The sequence below is a fragment of the Bombina bombina genome, chromosome 5, assembly GCF_027579735.1.
Source record: "Bombina bombina isolate aBomBom1 chromosome 5, aBomBom1.pri, whole genome shotgun sequence".
Lineage (NCBI taxonomy): Eukaryota > Metazoa > Chordata > Amphibia > Anura > Bombinatoridae > Bombina > Bombina bombina.
Genome location: NC_069503.1, coordinates 752626445 through 752648363, shown reverse-complemented (window position 1 = coordinate 752648363; position 21919 = coordinate 752626445). Strand labels below are relative to the sequence as shown.

General features: G+C 35.4%; 1 protein-coding gene across 4 annotated transcripts in view; it reads left to right on the top strand.

Annotated features, from left to right (window-relative positions):
- LOC128660801 (probable 2-ketogluconate reductase) overlaps nucleotides 1-21919 on the top strand; it is a 157232-nt gene that overhangs the window by 94900 nt on the left and 40413 nt on the right. For all 4 annotated transcript variants that reach the window (XM_053714830.1, XM_053714828.1, XM_053714829.1 and 1 more), the window contains 2 exons: nucleotides 1519-1690; nucleotides 5843-6018. In XM_053714830.1, the coding sequence (XP_053570805.1) occupies nucleotides 1519-1690; nucleotides 5843-6018 (348 nt within the window). The remainder of the gene's footprint in view (nucleotides 1-1518; nucleotides 1691-5842; nucleotides 6019-21919) is intronic.

The following is a 21919-nucleotide window of genomic DNA, read 5'->3' as shown; positions in this document are numbered from 1 at the left end:
TCAACCATTTGCCTTTTTTAAGAAGCCCATCCGGGCTTTAGTCTGCAGACAACAAAGCTAGCAAATATGTAGCAGTGTTAGCATTGAGAAGTCAGCAGGGTACATTTTAAGCTCTGAGACTCAGAAATTGCTCAATTTGTAGAGCTAAATTACATGAATAGGGGTTACATTTAAATGGACATTCCAGACAAAATTGGAATCCACCTCGATGCATTTCAGTTTTGAATAGAAGTATTTTTGTAACATAAATGTATTAGAAAAATGCTTCTAATAAAAGTTATAGATGTTTAAAAAGTGTATTTAAGTATGCACTGTGCACCAGCATTTTAAACACAGCACTTGCTAAGAGAGCCTAAGGTGCTTGTACCATCTGGTAATGACTCAATTTGTTAATTGATAACATGATACAAGCCCCACTGGCGCTCTAGCAGCTGCAATATTTAAAATGCTGGTGCACTGAGAATATCTATCTATGCTTCACGTGTATATGCAGAGAAATATGTGAACACTAAAACAGTTATAACTTTTACAAGAAAAGATGTATATCGCAAATATGTCTCTATTTAAAGATCTAATGAATGTATGTGCATTTAAATTTTGACTGGAATGTCCCTTTAATAATGAAAATATATTCCAAACTTGATTCATTACACATAGCTAAACATTTTATATTAAAATATCAAGGATCCCTTTAAGAGATAAGCTGGTGAAAATGTTACTGTCTGTTCATGCTGTTAATAAATATATTAAAATAACCTAAATTAGAATCAAAGGAATAAATATGAAAATGCACAGGTAAAAATGTTATCAAAAGCAAATAAATAGGGATAATCCAGGCCTGGGGATATATATTCAGATAACGATTTTTAATTTGCTAGTCCTTTCTGATATGTATCAGAGCTGCTCCTAAATGATTTTTAACCTTGGCTCAGAACTTTGATCTCCTCTCACAGTAGTTTGGTAACATTTCCACATTACTTAAAGGGGGCATTCTAGTGTTAAATCTTTTCCCCTTTAGTGTGTTCTTATTAATCACTTTTTGCAAGCTGGAGAATATGAAATTGTTTATAAATAGATCCTTTAGTTTTATTTTGTTACATGAAAAAAATGTAAAATACACATACAAAGTGTATTTTAACACAACCAAATAGGATTAACAAATTAAAGTATGTACCATCAATGCATCTTATCTTAAAGGTCATGGGAAAGTATCATTGGGCTTGCAGTTAATATTCTAAGGTTGATAATAACTAAGCTTTTCACATGCGGTACAGCACTTCAAAGCCCCCTGGTCTTCCAAAGATTTGTTGGTACAGCTGTAAAACAGAAAGTTTTAAATAGCTTATTTTGCTTTTGAACCACCACCTATTAAAAATGTACTTACTGTAGTAATGGCTATAGAAAATCTATTAAACAAGAGACAACATAAGAAATCAACCTCCCAGTGTTGTATTGGAGAGAGAGATCTGCTGTGTGCATTGTCCCTTTACTATGTTAATCGCTATCATTTGTTTTCAGGTTGTAAGATTGCAGTGTCTCCACACACTCAGTGTTTCCATTTGAGCTGGACATCAGAGGAGGTCACAGGAGCCACCGTTGGTATTATCGGAATGGGGAGGATTGGCTACAAGATTGCCCAAAGAGCTAAAGCATTTGAAATGAAAGTTTTGTATCACAACAGGACCAGGAGGTAGACAACAAAAATATTTTGTTTTATGGCATTTCAGAACTACTCAATTCAGTTTATTTTTTTTTATCTGTGTTAGGCTTCTGCCAAGCAACTTTATTAATTTTTTAATACAGTTTTTTATGCAGGAGAAGTGTCTTGACTCTCCATACACAACTCATTAGTAGGCAGAAAGGGCTTCTATAATATATATATATATATATATATATACAGTTATATATATACAGTTATATATATACACACACACACATATATATATATATATATATATATATATATATATATATATATATATATATATATATATATATATATATATCATGTCCCCAACGCAGGGAGTGGCACCTCTTTAAATGTATCTGTGACTGGGAGAAAGTGAGTAAATGTGCATTGCTGGAGGATAGGAATAGAAATTATAATAATACTGCAGAGGGGTAAAGATAAAAGGTTAGGCAGAATTAGAGCAAAGGAGACACCATTGTGGAAACTAAGAAGAAAGAAATTTTTAGGAGATGTCACTGAGAATAGTTCTGTAAAATATAATGGTCCCACTGCTGGAATTTATTGAGAAGGAAATTAGTATAAAGTATCAAATAGCTTTATAGTATATATAGCTTTTAACAGTGAAGGACATCCTTTGATAATATATTAGGGCGCCTTTATTAGAGCGTTTGAATATTGTTTTTATAAGCGGACATACTTAATAACATATTTTTGTATTACTATGTTATGTATGCTATGGATGTGAAAACAATTGTTTTTGGCATTTTAAGGAAACAAATCCTGAAAATGTCTTCTGTGTGCGACTTTTGCTCACACAAATATATGTGCAAAATCAAGATGTGTGTGTGTTGCACTTTTACGTTACTAAATCATCCGGTGCCAAAATGAGACATAAGCCACAGATGGTGGCCATTTTTGCACATACACACAACATATAACTGTGTCTGTTGGTGACTTTTTAAATCTTTGTTTTACTCTTTCTGAAACAGAGGAATTGACCCTTTTGGCTATCATGGATAATTGTAGCCTTGTCTGAGTGCTAAGGGACCTTGTGTACATTTGATGTGTGTGTGTAGTAGCCCCTCCCACTGTTCACATAGCTGTTGTGTATTGGTCTCTGTACCACACTCACTGCAGATTATACACTTTTTGGAGCAATGCTCTCTTGTATTTGTTTTGTTTAGCTTGTTTTATGTATCAGTATTTCTTTTTTTTGTTATGACTCAGTGTAATCAAATACCTGTACCTGTACTGTTGTGGAAATTGGCTTTACAAATAAATAATAATAACTGTGTATCTAACCACTAGTTCCTTGTAGTAACGTATAGCAGAATATCATAAATACCAGGTTAGCTGAGCTACTTTTTAAAATATCCACTTTTACATAAATCAAAGAAAAAGTGACTTACATGTTTTAAAGGGAAATAGAAATGATAAAACAAAATGCTCTGATGCGTTAGAGTATTTTATTATTCCTCTATTGCTTGCATATAGCTGTGTTTTAAACCCCATGCAAAGGGGTTACAATGGTTAAATGCATACTGTGTCCTCTATTAATATTAGCACCCTTGCTAAATATAAATCAATAAAAAATGGCCTTTGTTGTTTAAACCTTTAATCTTTTGTTAAAAAAATACATAAAAATACTCTGCTCTCATGGATATCAAACATTCATGCCATCATGGACTCTATCAAATATCAACAGATATTAAATGAACACCTGACTGCTTCTGCCAGAAAGCTTTGCGTGGGCCATGGATGGATCTTCCAACAGGACAAAGATCCAAAACATACATCAAACATCCAGCCATGGCCATACCCCCTGACATGTACCCCATGGAAAACTTGTGGGGTGAACTGAAGAGGGGAGTCCACCAGCGTCAACCTCTAAATTTGAAGGAGATTCTGTATGGAGACATAGTCTCAAATCCCTTGCCATGTATTCTCCAACCTCATCAGGCATTATATAAGAAGACTCAGAGCTGTTATCTTGGCAAAGGGAGGTAGCACAACGTATTGACTAAAAGGGTGCCAATAATTGTGGCACAAATATATTTAACAAAGATTTTTTTTTGGGGTAAGCCCGTGTTGTGTTTGCATTTTTTTGATATCCATGAGAGCAGTGCATTTCTGTTTAGGTTTTGAACAAAAGATCAAGAGGTTAAACAATAAAGACACATTTTCACAGCCTTTTTGTGCACATATTTACCAAGGGTGCCAATATTAGTGGAGCGCACTGTAGTTAGAGTTAGCTCCAGAGCTTTACTGCACTACTGGGACCTAACTGGTTAACCAATGACAAGAGGCATATGTGTGTAACCTAGGGTGACCATATTGCCGATTTAAAAAGGGACACATATGAAAATACATATGTCAGGACTATTTTCAGGGCTGTTTAAAGAAATATTTTGTATAAGAACCCTGACATATATATTTTTCATATGTGTCCCTTTTTAAAGCGGCAATATGGTCACCCTAGTGTAGCCACCAATCACTAACTAGCTCTCAGTAGTGCATTGCTGCTGAAAATTGCATATCTAAACCATGGCAGTTTCCTTTTGACTTTTACAGGGAGTGCAGAATTATTAGGCAAGTTGTATTTTTGAGGATTAATTTTATTATTGAACAACAACCATGTTCTCAATGAACCCAAAAACTCATTAATATCAAAGCTGAATATTTTTGGAAGTAGTTTTTAGTTTGTTTTTAGTTTTAGCTATTTTAGGGGGATATCTGTGTGTGCAGGTGACTATTACTGTGCATAATTAGTAGGCAACTTAACAAAAAACAAATATATACCAATTTCAATTATTTATTTTTACCAGTGAAACCAATCTAACATCTCAACATTCACAAATATACATTTCTGACATTCAAAAACAAAACAAAAACAAATCAGTGACCAATATAGCCACCTTTCTTTGCAAGGACACTCAAAAGCCTGCCATCCATGGATTCTGTCAGTGTTTTGATCTGTTCACCATCAACATTGCGTGCAGCAGCAACCACAGCCTCCCAGACACTGTTCAGAGAGGTGTACTGTTTTCCCTCCTTGTAAATCTCACATTTGATGATGGACCACAGGTTCTCAATGGGGTTCAGATCAGGTGAACAAGGAGGCCATGTCATTAGATTTTCTTCTTTTATACCCTTTCTTGCCAGCCACGCTGTGGAGTACTTGGACGCGTGTGATGGAGCATTGTCCTGCATGAAAATCATGTTTTTCTTGAAGGATGCAGACTTCTTCCTGTACCACTGCTTGAAGAAGGTGTCTTCCAGAAACTGGCAGTAGGACTGGGAGTTGAGCTTGACTCCATCCTCAACCCGAAAAGGCCCCACAAGCTCATCTTTGATGATACCAGCCCAAACCAGTACTCCACCTCCACCTTGCTGGCGTCTGAGTCGGACTGGAGCTCTCTGCCCTTTACCAATCCAGCCACGGGCCCATCCATCTGGCCCATCAAGACTCACTCTCATTTCATCAGTCCATAAAACCTTAGAAAAATCAGTCTTGAGATATTTCTTGGCCCAGTCTTGACGTTTCAGCTTGTGTGTCTTGTTCAGTGGTGGTCGTTTTTCAGCCTTTCTTACCTTGGCCATTTCTCTGAGTATTGCACACCTTGTGCTTTTGGGCACTCCAGTGATGTTGCAGCTCTGAAATATGGCCAAACTGGTGGCAAGTGGCATCTTGGCAGCTGCACGCTTGACTTTTCTCAGTTCATGGGCAGTTATTTTGCGCCTTGGTTTTTCCACACGCTTCTTGCGACCCTGTTGACTATTTTGAATGAAACGCTTGATTGTTCGATGATCACGCTTCAGAAGCTGTATCCCTCTGCAAGATATCTCACTATTTTTGACTTTTCTGAGCCTGTCAAGTCCTTCTTTTGACCCATTTTGCCAAAGGAAAGGAAGTTGCCTAATAATTATGCACACCTGATATAGGGTGTTGATGTCATTAGACCACACCCCTTCTCATTACAGAGATGCACATCACCTAATATGCTTAATTAGTAGTAGGCTTTCGAGCCTATACAGCTTGGAGTAAGACAACATGCATAAAGAGGATGATGTGGTCAAAATACTCATTTGCCTAATAATTCTGCACTCCCTGTATGTAATATTATGTTTAACTGCATGTTTTGTTTTTGGCAGGCTAGAATATGAGAGTTCATTGGGTGCCACATACTGTGAAAGGATGGCAGATTTATTGCAACAATCTGATTTTGTCATTTTGGCCGTCACCTTGACCCAAGAAACACACAAACTCATTGGGAAAAATGAGTTACAGCAGATGAAATCCTCAGCCACACTCATAAACATTAGCAGAGGTTGGTAACTGGCACAAAGCAATACCTGCTTCATACACATTTAGAGGTAACTTTTTCAAAATGTAACTATTTTGTGCATGAGGAGTAATAACAGAAGAGGCATTTTGTGATTGTGATCACTGGAAAACCTGATTTGTTCAGCAATCATCTGCCTAAAACAAACTCACGATAATGATCAACCCCTTATTTCTGGTCTCTCATTATCAGTCAGTTAACTTCAGGAAATTGGATCACTGATCAATGAACAAACTAAACCACAGTGTAGGAAGGTTCTAAAACCAACTTAGCATTCTTCAGGCGATTGAAGGATAACAACAGTACTCCAAAATAATTTTAAGGGATCTAAGCACTTGAAGAACAGGTCCCCACTTCCATTGAGGACATTTGTAAAAGACATTGCAAAAACAACCTGCTTGAGATCTGAATAGATTAACAAAGCACTTATAAATAGGACATTTGGCCCCAAATTCCATTAGCATTTAGATATATTCTGTGAGTCTGGGAATCAATAACAACTGCCAGAGGTCATCTAAATTATTACCAAGGAACAATAATGGAGAAGGCTCCTAGCCAGGGAACCTGTCCATCCGCATTGAATGCTAGCAATGGGACATCCACCTCCTCTATTTGTAATTGAATAAGTAACCACTTGTGCAGCCTCTCCAACTACTGTTGTTAATCACCCCAAACAAATCAGTCTTGGGTGATTTAGCCTACAAAGCAGTTGTATTTCTTAAGAAATAGACAGCTGAGTCTTAAGATGCAGAACGCTGCTTCTTAACTTGCAGTTGTAGGCTCACAAACCGATTCCATAAGAACTAAAAAGTTGCATTTGCAGCTTTATAAGTGAAGCCCATGATGTCCAAAATGCAAAAAAAGCTAAGTTGAATAAAAGGTTACAAAAATCATTAAATACATTTGAAAACATAAGTATAAATTAGAAGATTTTTTAAGTCTGTAATAATGGAAGTTAACTATGTTCCTTTTGAGACCTTAAACTGTCTTTCAGTTGGCAACAGAATAGTAAGGATACTCTAGAAAGGAAAAGCAATGATGAAGACAAATACTATCTTCTAGAAGTGATTATAGAAAAAAAATGGAAAAAAAAGATTTTGAGGAGTCAAATTATTTATGTAGAACTAAATCTTGTGTTCCATGTGTTATTTTGTGTTCTAGACAATGCTTCCCACTCATCTGGCATCTGCAAAGTACCATTGTTCTTAAACTCACTGCAGCTTGAGTTCCTTGTTCATAATTGACCTGTCATGTAGATGTTTCTGAGATTGTTGACAGGGTAGCCAGAGATAAGTAGACAGCTTTGGAGCCGCTAGCTCTGAATGCAGTGACCAGGTCCCTTAGAGAAATGAATGGTATTTTGCCCAGGGATGTGTCGTTCCATTGGAATGCTGCTCTTTCTATTTAAATATCATGGCAAATACAAAAAGCACAAGGCTCACTGTTCTTTGATGAGAGAGCATCATTATACCCTCACACACAAAATAGTTACCTCTTGAAACAATTGTTATTTGTCTTGGTAATGTCACAGTTTAGAAATCTAAAAAGTAAATATCCAGGATTAACATCAAACACAATGGTGGTTTTATGGGTTTAGTGATTACATCACAGGTTTGTCAGGGAATAGGTGAGTGACATTATGCAATATATTATATATTTAGATACATACATATATGATGTAGAGAAAGAATTAATTTGTATATGAAAATCTGGCTAATGTAAGTTGCATTAAATTCTAAAATCATACTTTTCAGCCCAGACCCCTCTCTACACTCAATATACAGACTGCACTTTGATGCATTTTTAAATAACTCAATTAAAAAAATTGTCCTGATACTTACCTAATTCAGGATGCCCCATGTAGACAACAGACGTTCAGTCTGAACTGATATTTGAATATACAGAAAATTCTCAGGGAATGTGGCCCTTATCATCAAAGTTTTAATTACCCTATGCTGAGTTAAAATGCATGAAGCTCAGACTTACGTCTCTATGGAAAATACCAGGAGAAACTTAAGAAAGTATATTTAACCCTGTGTAAGCTAGAATCTATATAAGAATTTAGATCTTAAAACGTAAATAAATTGTTCAGATGTTTCAATTGTACCTCAGTATTGTTTTACATCTGGGAGATGTGTCTAACGCCTAATATACCTTTAAATCGAAAGTGAATTAAATACAGGTAGCCCTCAGTTTACGCCGGGGTTAGGTTCCAGAAGGAATGGTTGTAAATTAAAACCATTGTAAATTAAAACCCAGTTTATAATGTAAGTCAATGGGAAGTGGGCCCCTCTCAAAATTGTCATAAGTAACACTTAATACATTATTTTTAAAGCTTTGAAATGAAGACTTTAAATGGTAAACAGCATTATAAACCTAATAAAATAATCACACAACGCAGAATATATAATTAAACTAAGTTAAATGAACAAAAACATTTGCTAAACAGCATTATAATCCTAATAAAATAATCACGCAACACAGACTTCACTTGCATTTTTCTGCAAACAGTTCTTTCTATGTATTCTAATCTGGACTGATTTATAGACAGGAAGATATTGTTCCTTTGAAATCTGCTCGATAGCTCAGGTCTGGTTAAACTGATTAATTTCAGCTTGCTTGGCTTTGCTGCAACACAAGCGGACAGCTCCACCTACTGGCTATTTTAATAAATGCACTGCTTCTCAATGCTTTTCAATAGCAGTCACATGACTAAAAAAAAAAGGTTGTTATTCTGAAACGGTGTAAATTGAACCGTTGTAAAACGAGGGCCACCTGTATAAATAATTGTATTGGTATATTAAAAATGTTTAACATTTTCTTTATTTCAGACATATGATAAAGCCCTATGTAATTTGTGCTGTGAATTATAGCATATGTTTTTATACACTCAGCATTGGAGATATACTAGATATGGAATGATATGATTCTATTAAAATCAAATGATAGTATGACTAATTATCAACTGATATACAAATAAAATCAAATATACATATATCTATATTGAATTATAACTACTAGTCCACTCATAGAATTATAACTTTTAAATACATCTTTTAAAATATTATAAGTAGGAAATATATCATATGTGTGTGTATATGTATATATATATATATATATATATATATATATATATATTCTAAGTGTACCCATGTTTAGTCTCAAAAATACACGCTCAGTTATATTAGATGGGCCATATACTGAACAGATAGTTTATTAAAACTTAATAATAATAATAATAATAAATATATTGACTATACATGTAAGAAAATCTATTTTTCTGTAGTAGTATTTGCTAATGAAACTACATTCCGTTGCCTATTGTCCCCCCGGTGTTCAATACAAGAATTGCAACCAAAGGGTATTTTAAAATGTCAGGGGATTTAAAATTACCATATGCATTTCCAGGGGCCAATGAGAGACAAGCTCAGACTAAAAGGGCGTACCCAGAGAATTTCCATTGGGTGATTTAGAAATGAAGGTGGATTTTTGTGAGAGACAAAAATACCTATGCAAAACCCCCCCCAAAAAACACACTTTGGTTTGGGGCCTGGCTTGGAATAACTCTCTGTGTTTGTGATACCCTGTTTGCAAAAATACCTTCATGTATGACTTTGGAAAACTCTGATTGAAAAAGCTGAACTCTCATATTGGTTACTAGCAATGTATTAGCGTTTGTTTTATATTTTTAATGTTTTAAATCAAAGATATTCTTTATGGCTGTGGTTTAAGTGTAGCTGTGATTTAAAAGGGTATTTTGTATTTATAAATTAACATTGTATAGACTAGGGTATCTTAGGTAAAGAATAATCATACTCAAAATTAAGTAATTTGACCATTGAGAAAAAGATTTTGTATATATGTAATACTTATAAATTCATTTTCTTATTTACTGTGATATATTTTATAAATTGCATTTATTATTGTGGTTAAATCTCTGGTTGATTTTTCTGGAAGTTCTATTACATTTATTGAGATTTGGTAAGATTTGTGTTGAAATATTTGTTTTTATTGTTAACTAAGCATTGTTAAGTTAGTAGTCCATATTGAAGTAAGTGTTGCTGGTTAAATACAAATTGTTCTTGTAAAATTCATGTGGGATATTTAAGTGATTCATTTTGAGTTAAGGTTAATTTATATAAATATTGGGTCCATGCATGGGATAATAGACAATATCTATTGAATAGTAATTAATCTAAATATCTCTATAGTTTGCTTTGTATTTTAATATTGTAATGATAAATTGATAGATATAACTGGTCATAGGTGATATTCAACTACTACATAAATATAATCAAGGTGTATATAAAGATTAACTGATCAAAATTTAGGAATATTTTATATTGGATTTAAATATTAATTTTTAATAATAATATTGTTGTCAAATTTATAGATATCTCAATAGTGATATTTTGGGGTACACTACAGAGATTAAACATCTTACTGGAATGTATTGACAAAAAATTCTACTATATTAATTGTAGATATCGCTGACAATAATTTTGATATTTCTTTTTTTTTTATTTCAAAAGTTTTATTGAATTTTATCTGTCTTCAGACAGTGAATGTATACATACATTTTTAAACAAAAAGAAAAACAATATAAACATACAAACATGTTAACTTACAACTTTACATGAGTCAGTTTTACACCAACATTACTAGAAGACTCTCCTGAGACGTATCAACAGGATGAAGGGCCTATATGTTGATTGATCCCTTTAAATAGTGTTTATTAATGCTAACTGTTGACATATGTGCAGTTAAACTGTTGTGCTCCAAAACCATAGAGATATGTGTGTCTTTTTAAGTGACTTCAAAAGGGGCATTATTGGTATAGTGGGAATGTGTGTTTGTTGGGTTATTACGTGCTTATTATTCATTTTAGCTTTAATTGGTTGAGCAGATAGTGTTTTTATATGTTTGGTGATGTGGCATCCTAATGTTATCCAATATGGTGGGTGTAATTTCAGTGTGTTTTGTCTATGCACAAAACTAATGCTCCATTGTAAAACTTTTAATAGTTTTACTGATCAATAATTGGAAAAGTGTTATCCTTGGATTATCAAGTCCTTTTGGCTGAGGAATTTGATAAGTGAAAAATGTCCTTGTATATGTGTTAGTAATCATCAAGAAGTTAGATTATTATGAGCCTAACAAGACTGGCACATGTTAAAGGGACATGAAACCCAAATATTTTCTTTCATGATTTAGAAAGAGCATGTCATTTTAAACAACTTTCTAATTTACTTCTATTATCTAAATTGCTTCATTCTCTTGATATCACTTGCTGAAAAGCATATCTAGATATGCTCAGTAGCTGCTTATTGGTTGCTGCACATAGAGGCCTTGCGTGATTAGCTCACACATGTGCATTGCTATTTCTTCAACAAAGGATATCTAAAGAATTTAGCAAATTAGATAATAGAAGTAAATTGGAAAGTTGTTTAAAATTACATGCCCTATCTGAATCATGAAAGTTTAATTTTGACTAGACTGTTTCTTTAAGTACAGAACCAATTTCTCAGGAAACCTATGATGAAAAAAGTGCTTCAGATAAACAATGAAATTAGCTGATTGAGATTGGGTCGACATCAAAAAGGATTTCTCTGCATCCATTAATATGCCAATAACTGTCAAATGAAAGATAGGGATCAACTGTTAAATTAGCTAAAACATGCTGAAAAAAATGAATCATCATACTATACATACATTTCTCTTGTAAGATGTATCGAGTCCACAAATTCATCCATACTTGTGGGATATTCTCCTTCCCTACAGGAAGTGGCAAAGAGAGCACCCACAGCAGAGCTGTCTATATAGCTCCTCCCTTAGCTCAACCCTCCAGTCATTCTCTTTGCCGACTTTAAGTACTAGGAAGGGTAAAGTGAGTGTGGTGACAAAAATGTTAGTTTTTATTTTCTCAAGCAAAAGTTTGTTATTTTAAATGGTACCGGTGTGTACTATTTACTCTCTGGCAGAAAAGGGATGAAGATTTCTGCAAGGAGGATGATGATCTTAGCACTTTGTAACTAAGATCCACTGCTGTTCTCACAAGGCCTGAAGAGTACAGGAAAACTTCAGTTGGGGGAACAGTTTGCAGGCTAAACTGCATTGAGGTATGTTCAGTCTTTTTTTTTCTAGACAGACTGTGATTATTCTAGAAAAGACTGGCAATATCCCCATGAGGGAAGGGTAAGCTGTATTCAGACACTTAGTAGGAATCCTAGCTTGCATAAAGGGCTCATTAGTTACTGGTGACACTGATAGGAAAAAACGTTTTTGTTTTTTATAAAAAAAATGCAAATATAACGTTTTTTGAGGGACTTTAAGGGGTCTTTGTGGCTTGGTTAAGGGTTATTAACCCACATGGCTAGTTTAGGAAACACTCTGTTGTGTTTCTTTTAGGCCCCATAACATCAAGTGAGGTGGGAGGGGCCTATTTTCGCGCCTCAGTTGCGCAGTTTCTTTTCCTCAGAGACATCCAGCTACTTCTCCAGAGGTTCCTACTATGTTTGAGGGCTGTAAAGAAGTTTTTTCCCCACAAATCGTTTCTAAAGGGCCGGTGGGCGCCACAGCAGAGCTATGGCAAGGTGCTGAAAGTTTTTTTTACCGTTTTTTGACGTTTTGTCAATCCGGTTTTTACATTAAGGGGTTAATTGATTATTTGAAAAGGTGAGAGTAAGCGCTAAAAGAGCTTAAAAGGCTAACAAACTTGTGGCTAAATCTTACAATTTATTACCTTCGATAAAGGCTAAACATAAAATATCACAATAAAACCACAATAACACAATAAAATTAGAAACATGGATCCATGTCTAACTACTAAAAACAAAAGTACATAATAAAATCTCCTGGGAGATGCGAATTACAGTGGGAGTGTTGACACTCCTTAAAGGTGATACACAAGTGTGGGAAGTTGAATAAAAATACAAATATTAATACTTATAAGCAAAGTTATAAACCATAAAACGATTCCAAACTCACAATGTCAATCAAATATAAAGTCAATCAAAAATGGTGAAAAAATAGTGGAAAAAGTAAAATGTGAATGTTCGTATTAAACCGTGGGTGTGTCCTCCAACGTTGCTGATGGGTAGTGAGAGATCTATAGTCAAATGTAGATGTTAGATGAAGTTGTAGAAAAAATGAGTAAAGATGAGTGAAAAAAACACAATTCAACCTTTAGGCAAAGGTCATTTAGAACCAAAATACAAAAAACAAAAAGCAAAAAATAGAAAAAATAATGATAAATGATAAAATCCACTTTGGTAAAATCATATATGAAATGTAGCAATCCAAAAAAAAGAGTTCGTGTTAGTTGTGTGCAAAAAATGGGGGATTAAAACAAATTCTGTGCCCAGTGTGTTCAATGTCCCATCCGATGTTAAAAGTAAAATCACAATAAATAGCAACAAAAAAACCTGTAGGAAAATAAAGAAAAACAAAAATAGTGCAACACTGTATACAATGGATAATAATGGTAATTAAAATCAAGCTCACCAGTATGCCAACGCGTTTCGGCCTAGATTAGGCCTTTCTCAAGACTATACTGTGTAGTGATCTCTGGGAGCTTTAAATAGAGAGTGTGAGAAAACAATTGGTGCCGTTTTGGCGCCAAAATCGGAAAGACTTCCCTTTCCTGTTTGCCCCATTGCATCTCTGGGATGTTTCCTGTGGTTTCTATCCTATTCCCATCCAACCTGTATTAATTGTAAATTAGAGAGCCTCTTGTTCTATGTATTGGTCTAGAAATGGCCTTATTGTTCCTAAGGATTATTTGGCAATCATTCCGGTACTCTTCTACAGTGGCTCTATACTTACATTATATATAGTAATAAACTGTTTGCTGTCTGCGGACTGATTTCCCTTTTTTTTCGTGTTGATGTTATTATTAGGGAATGGATGCTTACTTTTGATCAACCTAATCCTTATATAGTCAGAAGCGCTCAAATCGGAAGACACCGGATGTTTACACAGCCGACTTCCGCCTTAGCTCCTTGGATGCGCTCAGATCGGGAGATACCGGATGTTTACACAGCCGACTTCCGCCCTGATTTATTTGCTCCATTACGTTATGGAGTGTGACCGGAAGTGAAGTCATGTCTTCTGGTTTGGCTTCTGGTTGTTGTGGTAGATTACCACATTTGTCAGTTTTATTGTCAATGCCGATTTTGGTTAGGACCTGATATGTCCATATTTAGGCTTTAGCTGCATATGTATGTGCATTTTAAAAGGTAAATCAGAGTGAAATTGTCAAATCAATATATTTAGTAAATTAGTGGGATATATATTCAGAGTCTACATGATATTATAAAACTTCTTAGTCTGTCACTACTTTGTGGAACGGCTATAATTATCTAGCTTATCTCAATATTTGTAAGGATCTCTATTCTGATCTGTTAGTCTATGTTAGAAAAAGACAAAATAAAACAAATTAAACCCTGTGTTTGTATATTTCTCACTACCTGCTGTTATGGTCAACAGAGGTGAGGTGGATCTGTTATATATATCCTAAAATGGAGTTTTAGAGTTCACCGGAGTTGTTATCTTTCTGTTAAGTGAACCCGTTAGTTATGGGTACACTGAGAGTTTGGACCTTACTGTTCTTTCAGATGGAGTTATAAACTCAAGGTACTTGAGTGGTACATTTAAATAAATACGTGGGTGTCTTACTAAGGGTGGCTATTTCTCAAATATAAGCTGGGGTCTGATAATGATCAAGAAGATCTATTCTTATAGGTGACTTATGTTGGATATTCTGACATACATAGTGTAACTATACTTGGATCTTTAGTTTGCTTGTTGTGCTTTAGGATTTACCATTTTCTTCTTCTTTGGGCTATAATTTATGGATCAGATTGTGAACGAGGGATCTACTAGTGAGGGATTCATGTTCAATTCGAAAGTTCTAACCTCAGTAAATGTCTAGGTGTTGTTGAATTAGATATTACTGAATGATTTCTTAAAAACTGTTTTCTAAATAGTTATTTTGGGTGTATGGATCTGTTGTCAGACATAATGTACTATTGTTTATATCATCCTTTGTATCCCTTATATTTATACTGGTATATTTCTATACTACAGTAAATTTCTAACTGATACTTAGTTCTTGTCTTTATTATAGAGTTTTGTAAGCACCCTGATTAGATAGTGCAGGACAGGTATTCTATTCTTTCTTAGTTCATCCTTGGTCTATTTCAAAAGGTAGATGTTTAGCAGTTATAGCTTTTAGTTAAATTGCTGACTGGGATGTATTCATTTCGAGGTCCACCTGGTGTGTATTTAACCAGGATGCTTCCTTATTCTAGACTTGGGAGATCAAAGTTATGGTAACCATCTCAGTGGGCTTATACTATGGTCAAGGTACCAATTATATCTTATATGGGAACTGTTATTTAATAGAAAGCAAGTGTGTTAGGTCTTCCTTATGATTTAGACCTTTGGGATAAAGACAGTCCATCAAAAAGATCCATCTTGACTCATTAAATAATAGTCTCTGTTCGTGGTTCCCTCCTCGCCAGTCTGCTTTTACCTTTTGGATTCCCAAAAAACTGAAGTCTTTTAGATTTCCCTTATGGGTTGTCGCAAAGTGTTTATAAAGTGGGGTATCCGTTCTACCTTTCTCGATGCATAGGATGTGTTCCCTAATCCTATCCTTAAGGGCTCTTGATGTTTGCCCTACGTATTGCAACCCACAGGTGCAGGAGACTAGATAGATTATATTTTTATCGTTACATCTGATCAACTCTTTGATCCTATATTTCTCGTTCTTTTGAAAGGATGAAAAGGTGTCAGTCTTTCGACCATTCTTGCAGGCTTTACAGCTTGGACATGGATAGAATCCTTTGATGCTTTTCTTTTGGCAGTTTGTAACGTAATTTGTATTCCCTTTCCTTGGAATGCTAGGGGCTAGCATAGTTCTCAAATTCCTAGTTTTTCTGTAAATGAATTTCGGTTGTGAGATCAGCTTTTCACCAATCACGTCGTCCTCTTTGAGTATAGCCCAATGTTTCTTGATAATCCTTTCCAGGATGTATCTGTTCTCACAATATTCCGAAATCATGGGGACATCTATTATTATGTCATTCCAGATCTTTTTTGGTTTATTTTTGTAGCGCAGGAGGTTCTCTCTATCGATCTTGCCAACTTCTTTGATTTTTTCATCCAGGGATTCTTTATCATACCCCCTTTCTAAGAAGCGCTGTTTCAATAGGTCCACCTGTGTGGTTCATTTTTCGGTTGTTGAACAGTTTTTCCTCACCCTCAAAAATTGGCCCTTCGGTATGTTTGATTTCCAGGTAGGATGATGGCAGCTTGTGTTGTGTATATAGTTATTACAGTCAACCTCCTTGAAGAAGGTTGACGTCTCAAGCTTGCCGTTCTTCACCTCAATCCTCAGATCCAAGAAGTCCAATTTCTCTTGGCTGTATTGGTGTGTGAACTTCAGATTTTTCTCGTTGTTGTTCATTATATCAATAGTATACAGCAGATCTTCCAATGAGCCACTCCAAATTATAAAAATGTCATCTATATATCTTGAATACTGGACCAGGTCTGCGCCAGCTGGGCATGAGTCCCAGAAGATGTTTTCCCATGCGCCCATATAAAGATTGGCATAGCTTGGCGCGAACCTGGTCCCCATTGCTGTGCCGCATAGTTGTTTATAAAACTGGTTGTTATTGCAGAAATAGTTATGATTCAAGATGTAGTTGATACAGTCCAGTATGAAAATCCTCTGTTCGTCGGGTATTTCCTGATCTTTTTTTAGAAATGAGTTGACCGCCTCTATCCCAAGGTTGTGTGGGATGCTGGTATATAGTGACGCAACGTCACATGTAGCCATTATGTAGTTGTCTTTCCAGGAAATTGTGTTTAGTAGTGACAGAACTTGTGTCGAATCCCTGAGATACGATGGTAATGATACTACATATTTCTGTAATATCTTGTCCACATACTCAGATAAATTGCTTGTCAAGGATCCTATCCCGGATATGATTGGCCTACCCGGTGGATCTATCATAGACTTGTGGACTTTAGGTAGTTGGTAGAAGACAGGTGTTTTTGGGTATGATACTCTGATGTAGTTGTATTCCCTTTCGCTGAGAATTCCCTCTGTTTTTGCTTCTCCAAGGAGGACCTCTAGTTCTTTCTTGAACCTTGCAACTGGATTGTTAAAGAGTTTTTGATAGGTACTGGCATTACTCATCTTTACTCATTTTTTCTACAACTTCATCTAACATCTACATTTGACTATAGATCTCTCACTACCCATCAGCAACGTTGGAGGACACACCCACGGTTTAATACGAACATTCACATTTTACTTTTTCCACTATTTTTTCACCATTTTTGATTGACTTTATATTTGATTGACATTGTGAGTTTGGAATCGTTTTATGGTTTATAACTTTGCTTATAAGTATTAATATTTGTATTTTTATTCAACTTCCCACACTTGTGTATCACCTTTAAGGAGTGTCAACACTCCCACTGTAATTCGCATCTCCCAGGAGATTTTATTATGTACTTTTGTTTTTAGTAGTTAGACATGGATCCATGTTTCTAATTTTATTGTGTTATTGTGGTTTTATTGTGATATTTTATGTTTAGCCTTTATCAAAGGTAATAAATTGTAAGATTTAGCCACAAGTTTGTTAGCCTTTTAAGCTCTTTTAGCGCTTACTCTCACCTTTTCATATTTGTACTATTATCAGCCTACTAGGAGGCTAACTGTTAGTAAGCTTAAGGCCCCATTGTAGCGCTCGGTCCAATTCTCTCCATTTTAGATTGTCGGGAAATACCCGACGAACAGAGGATTTTCATACTGGACTGTATCAACTACATCTTGAATCATAACTATTTCTGCAATAACAACCAGTTTTATAAACAACTATGCGGCACAGCAATGGGGACCAGGTTCGCGCCAAGCTATGCCAATCTTTATATGGGCGCATGGGAAAACATCTTCTGGGACTCATGCCCAGCTGGCGCGGACCTGGTCCAGTATTCAAGATATATAGATGACATTTTTATAATTTGGAGTGGCTCATTGGAAGATCTGCTGTATACTATTGATATAATGAACAACAACGAGAAAAATCTGAAGTTCACACACCAATACAGCCAAGAGAAATTGGACTTCTTGGATCTGAGGATTGAGGTGAAGAACGGCAAGCTTGAGACGTCAACCTTCTTCAAGGAGGTTGACTGTAATAACTATATACACAACACAAGCTGCCATCATCCTACCTGGAAATCAAACATACCGAAGGGCCAATTTTTGAGGGTGAGGAAAAACTGTTCAACAACCGAAAAATGGACCACACAGGTGGACCTATTGAAACAGCGCTTCTTAGAAAGGGGGTATGATAAAGAATCCCTGGATGAAAAAATCAAAGAAGTTGGCAAGATCGATAGAGAGAACCTCCTGCGCTACAAAAATAAACCAAAAAAGATCTGGAATGACATAATAATAGATGTCCCCATGATTTCGGAATATTGTGAGAACAGATACATCCTGGAAAGGATTATCAAGAAACATTGGGCTATACTCAAAGAGGACGACGTGATTGGTGAAAAGCTGATCTCACAACCGAAATTCATTTACAGAAAAACTAGGAATTTGAGAACTATGCTAGCCCCTAGCATTCCAAGGAAAGGGAATACAAACTGCCAAAAGAAAAGCATCAAAGGATTCTATCCATGTCCAAGCTGTAAAGCCTGCAAGAATGGTCGAAAGACTGACACCTTTTCATCCTTTCAAAAGAACGAGAAATATAGGATCAAAGAGTTGATCAGATGTAACGATAAAAATATAATCTATCTAGTCTCCTGCACCTGTGGGTTGCAATACGTAGGGCAAACATCAAGAGCCCTTAAGGATAGGATTAGGGAACACATCCTATGCATCGAGAAAGGTAGAACGGATACCCCACTTTATAAACACTTTGCGACAACCCATAAGGGAAATCTAAAAGACTTCAGTTTTTTGGGAATCCAAAAGGTAAAAGCAGACTGGCGAGGAGGGAACCACGAACAGAGACTATTATTTAATGAGTCAAGATGGATCTTTTTGATGGACTGTCTTTATCCCAAAGGTCTAAATCATAAGGAAGACCTAACACACTTGCTTTCTATTAAATAACAGTTCCCATATAAGATATAATTGGTACCTTGACCATAGTATAAGCCCACTGAGATGGTTACCATAACTTTGATCTCCCAAGTCTAGAATAAGGAAGCATCCTGGTTAAATACACACCAGGTGGACCTCGAAATGAATACATCCCAGTCAGCAATTTAACTAAAAGCTATAACTGCTAAACATCTACCTTTTGAAATAGACCAAGGATGAACTAAGAAAGAATAGAATACCTGTCCTGCACTATCTAATCAGGGTGCTTACAAAACTCTATAATAAAGACAAGAACTAAGTATCAGTTAGAAATTTACTGTAGTATAGAAATATACCAGTATAAATATAAGGGATACAAAGGATGATATAAACAATAGTACATTATGTCTGACAACAGATCCATACACCCAAAATAACTATTTAGAAAACAGTTTTTAAGAAATCATTCAGTAATATCTAATTCAACAACACCTAGACATTTACTGAGGTTAGAACTTTCGAATTGAACATGAATCCCTCACTAGTAGATCCCTCGTTCACAATCTGATCCATAAATTATAGCCCAAAGAAGAAGAAAATGGTAAATCCTAAAGCACAACAAGCAAACTAAAGATCCAAGTATAGTTACACTATGTATGTCAGAATATCCAACATAAGTCACCTATAAGAATAGATCTTCTTGATCATTATCAGACCCCAGCTTATATTTGAGAAATAGCCACCCTTAGTAAGACACCCACGTATTTATTTAAATGTACCACTCAAGTACCTTGAGTTTATAACTCCATCTGAAAGAACAGTAAGGTCCAAACTCTCAGTGTACCCATAACTAACGGGTTCACTTAACAGAAAGATAACAACTCCGGTGAACTCTAAAACTCCATTTTAGGATATATATAACAGATCCACCTCACCTCTGTTGACCATAACAGCAGGTAGTGAGAAATATACAAACACAGGGTTTAATTTGTTTTATTTTGTCTTTTTCTAACATAGACTAACAGATCAGAATAGAGATCGTTACAAATATTGAGATAAGCTAGATAATTATAGCCGTTCCACAAAGTAGTGACAGACTAAGAAGTTTTATAATATCATGTAGACTCTGAATATATATCCCACTAATTTACTAAATATATTGATTTGACAATTTCACTCTGATTTACCTTTTAAAATGCACATACATATGCAGCTAAAGCCTAAATATGGACATATCAGGTCCTAACCAAAATCGGCATTGACAATAAAACTGACAAATGTGGTAATCTACCACAACAACCAGAAGCCAAACCAGAAGATATGACTTCACTTCCGGTCACACTCCATAACGTAATGGAGCAAATAAATCAGGGCGGAAGTCGGCTGTGTAAACATCCGGTATCTCCCGATCTGAGCGCATCCAAGGAGCTAAGGCGGAAGTCGGCTGTGTAAACATCCGGTGTCTTCCGATTTGAGCGCTTCTGACTATATAAGGATTAGGTTGATCAAAAGTAAGCATCCATTCCCTAATAATAACATCAACACGAAAAAAAAGGGAAATCAGTCCGCAGACAGCAAACAGTTTATTACTATATATAATGTAAGTATAGAGCCACTGTAGAAGAGTACCGGAATGATTGCCAAATAATCCTTAGGAACAATAAGGCCATTTCTAGACCAATACATAGAACAAGAGGCTCTCTAATTTACAATTAATACAGGTTGGATGGGAATAGGATAGAAACCACAGGAAACATCCCAGAGATGCAATGGGGCAAACAGGAAAGGGAAGTCTTTCCGATTTTGGCGCCAAAACGGCACCAATTGTTTTCTCACACTCTCTATTTAAAGCTCCCAGAGATCACTACACAGTATAGTCTTGAGAAAGGCCTAATCTGGGCCGAAACGCGTTGGCATACTGGTGAGCTTGATTTTAATTACCATTATTATCCATTGTATACAGTGTTGCACTATTTTTGTTTTTCTTTATTTTCCTACAGGTTTTTTTGTTGCTATTTATTGTGATTTTACTTTTAACATCGGATGGGACATTGAACACACTGGGCACAGAATTTGTTTTAATCCCCCATTTTTTGCACACAACTAACACGAACTCTTTTTTTTGGATTGCTACATTTCATATATGATTTTACCAAAGTGGATTTTATCATTTATCATTATTTTTTCTATTTTTTGCTTTTTGTTTTTTGTATTTTGGTTCTAAATGACCTTTGCCTAAAGGTTGAATTGTGTTTTTTTCACTCATCTTTACTCATTTTTTCTACAACTTCATCTAACATCTACATTTGACTATAGATCTCTCACTACCCATCAGCAACGTTGGAGGACACACCCACGGTTTAATACGAACATTCACATTTTACTTTTTCCACTATTTTTTCACCATTTTTGATTGACTTTATATTTGATTGACATTGTGAGTTTGGAATCGTTTTATGGTTTATAACTTTGCTTATAAGTATTAATATTTGTATTTTTATTCAACTTCCCACACTTGTGTATCACCTTTAAGGAGTGTCAACACTCCCACTGTAATTCGCATCTCCCAGGAGATTTTATTATGTACTTTTGTTTTTAGTAGTTAGACATGGATCCATGTTTCTAATTTTATTGTGTTATTGTGGTTTTATTGTGATATTTTATGTTTAGCCTTTATCGAAGGTAATAAATTGTAAGATTTAGCCACAAGTTTGTTAGCCTTTTAAGCTCTTTTAGCGCTTACTCTCACCTTTTCATATTTGTACTATT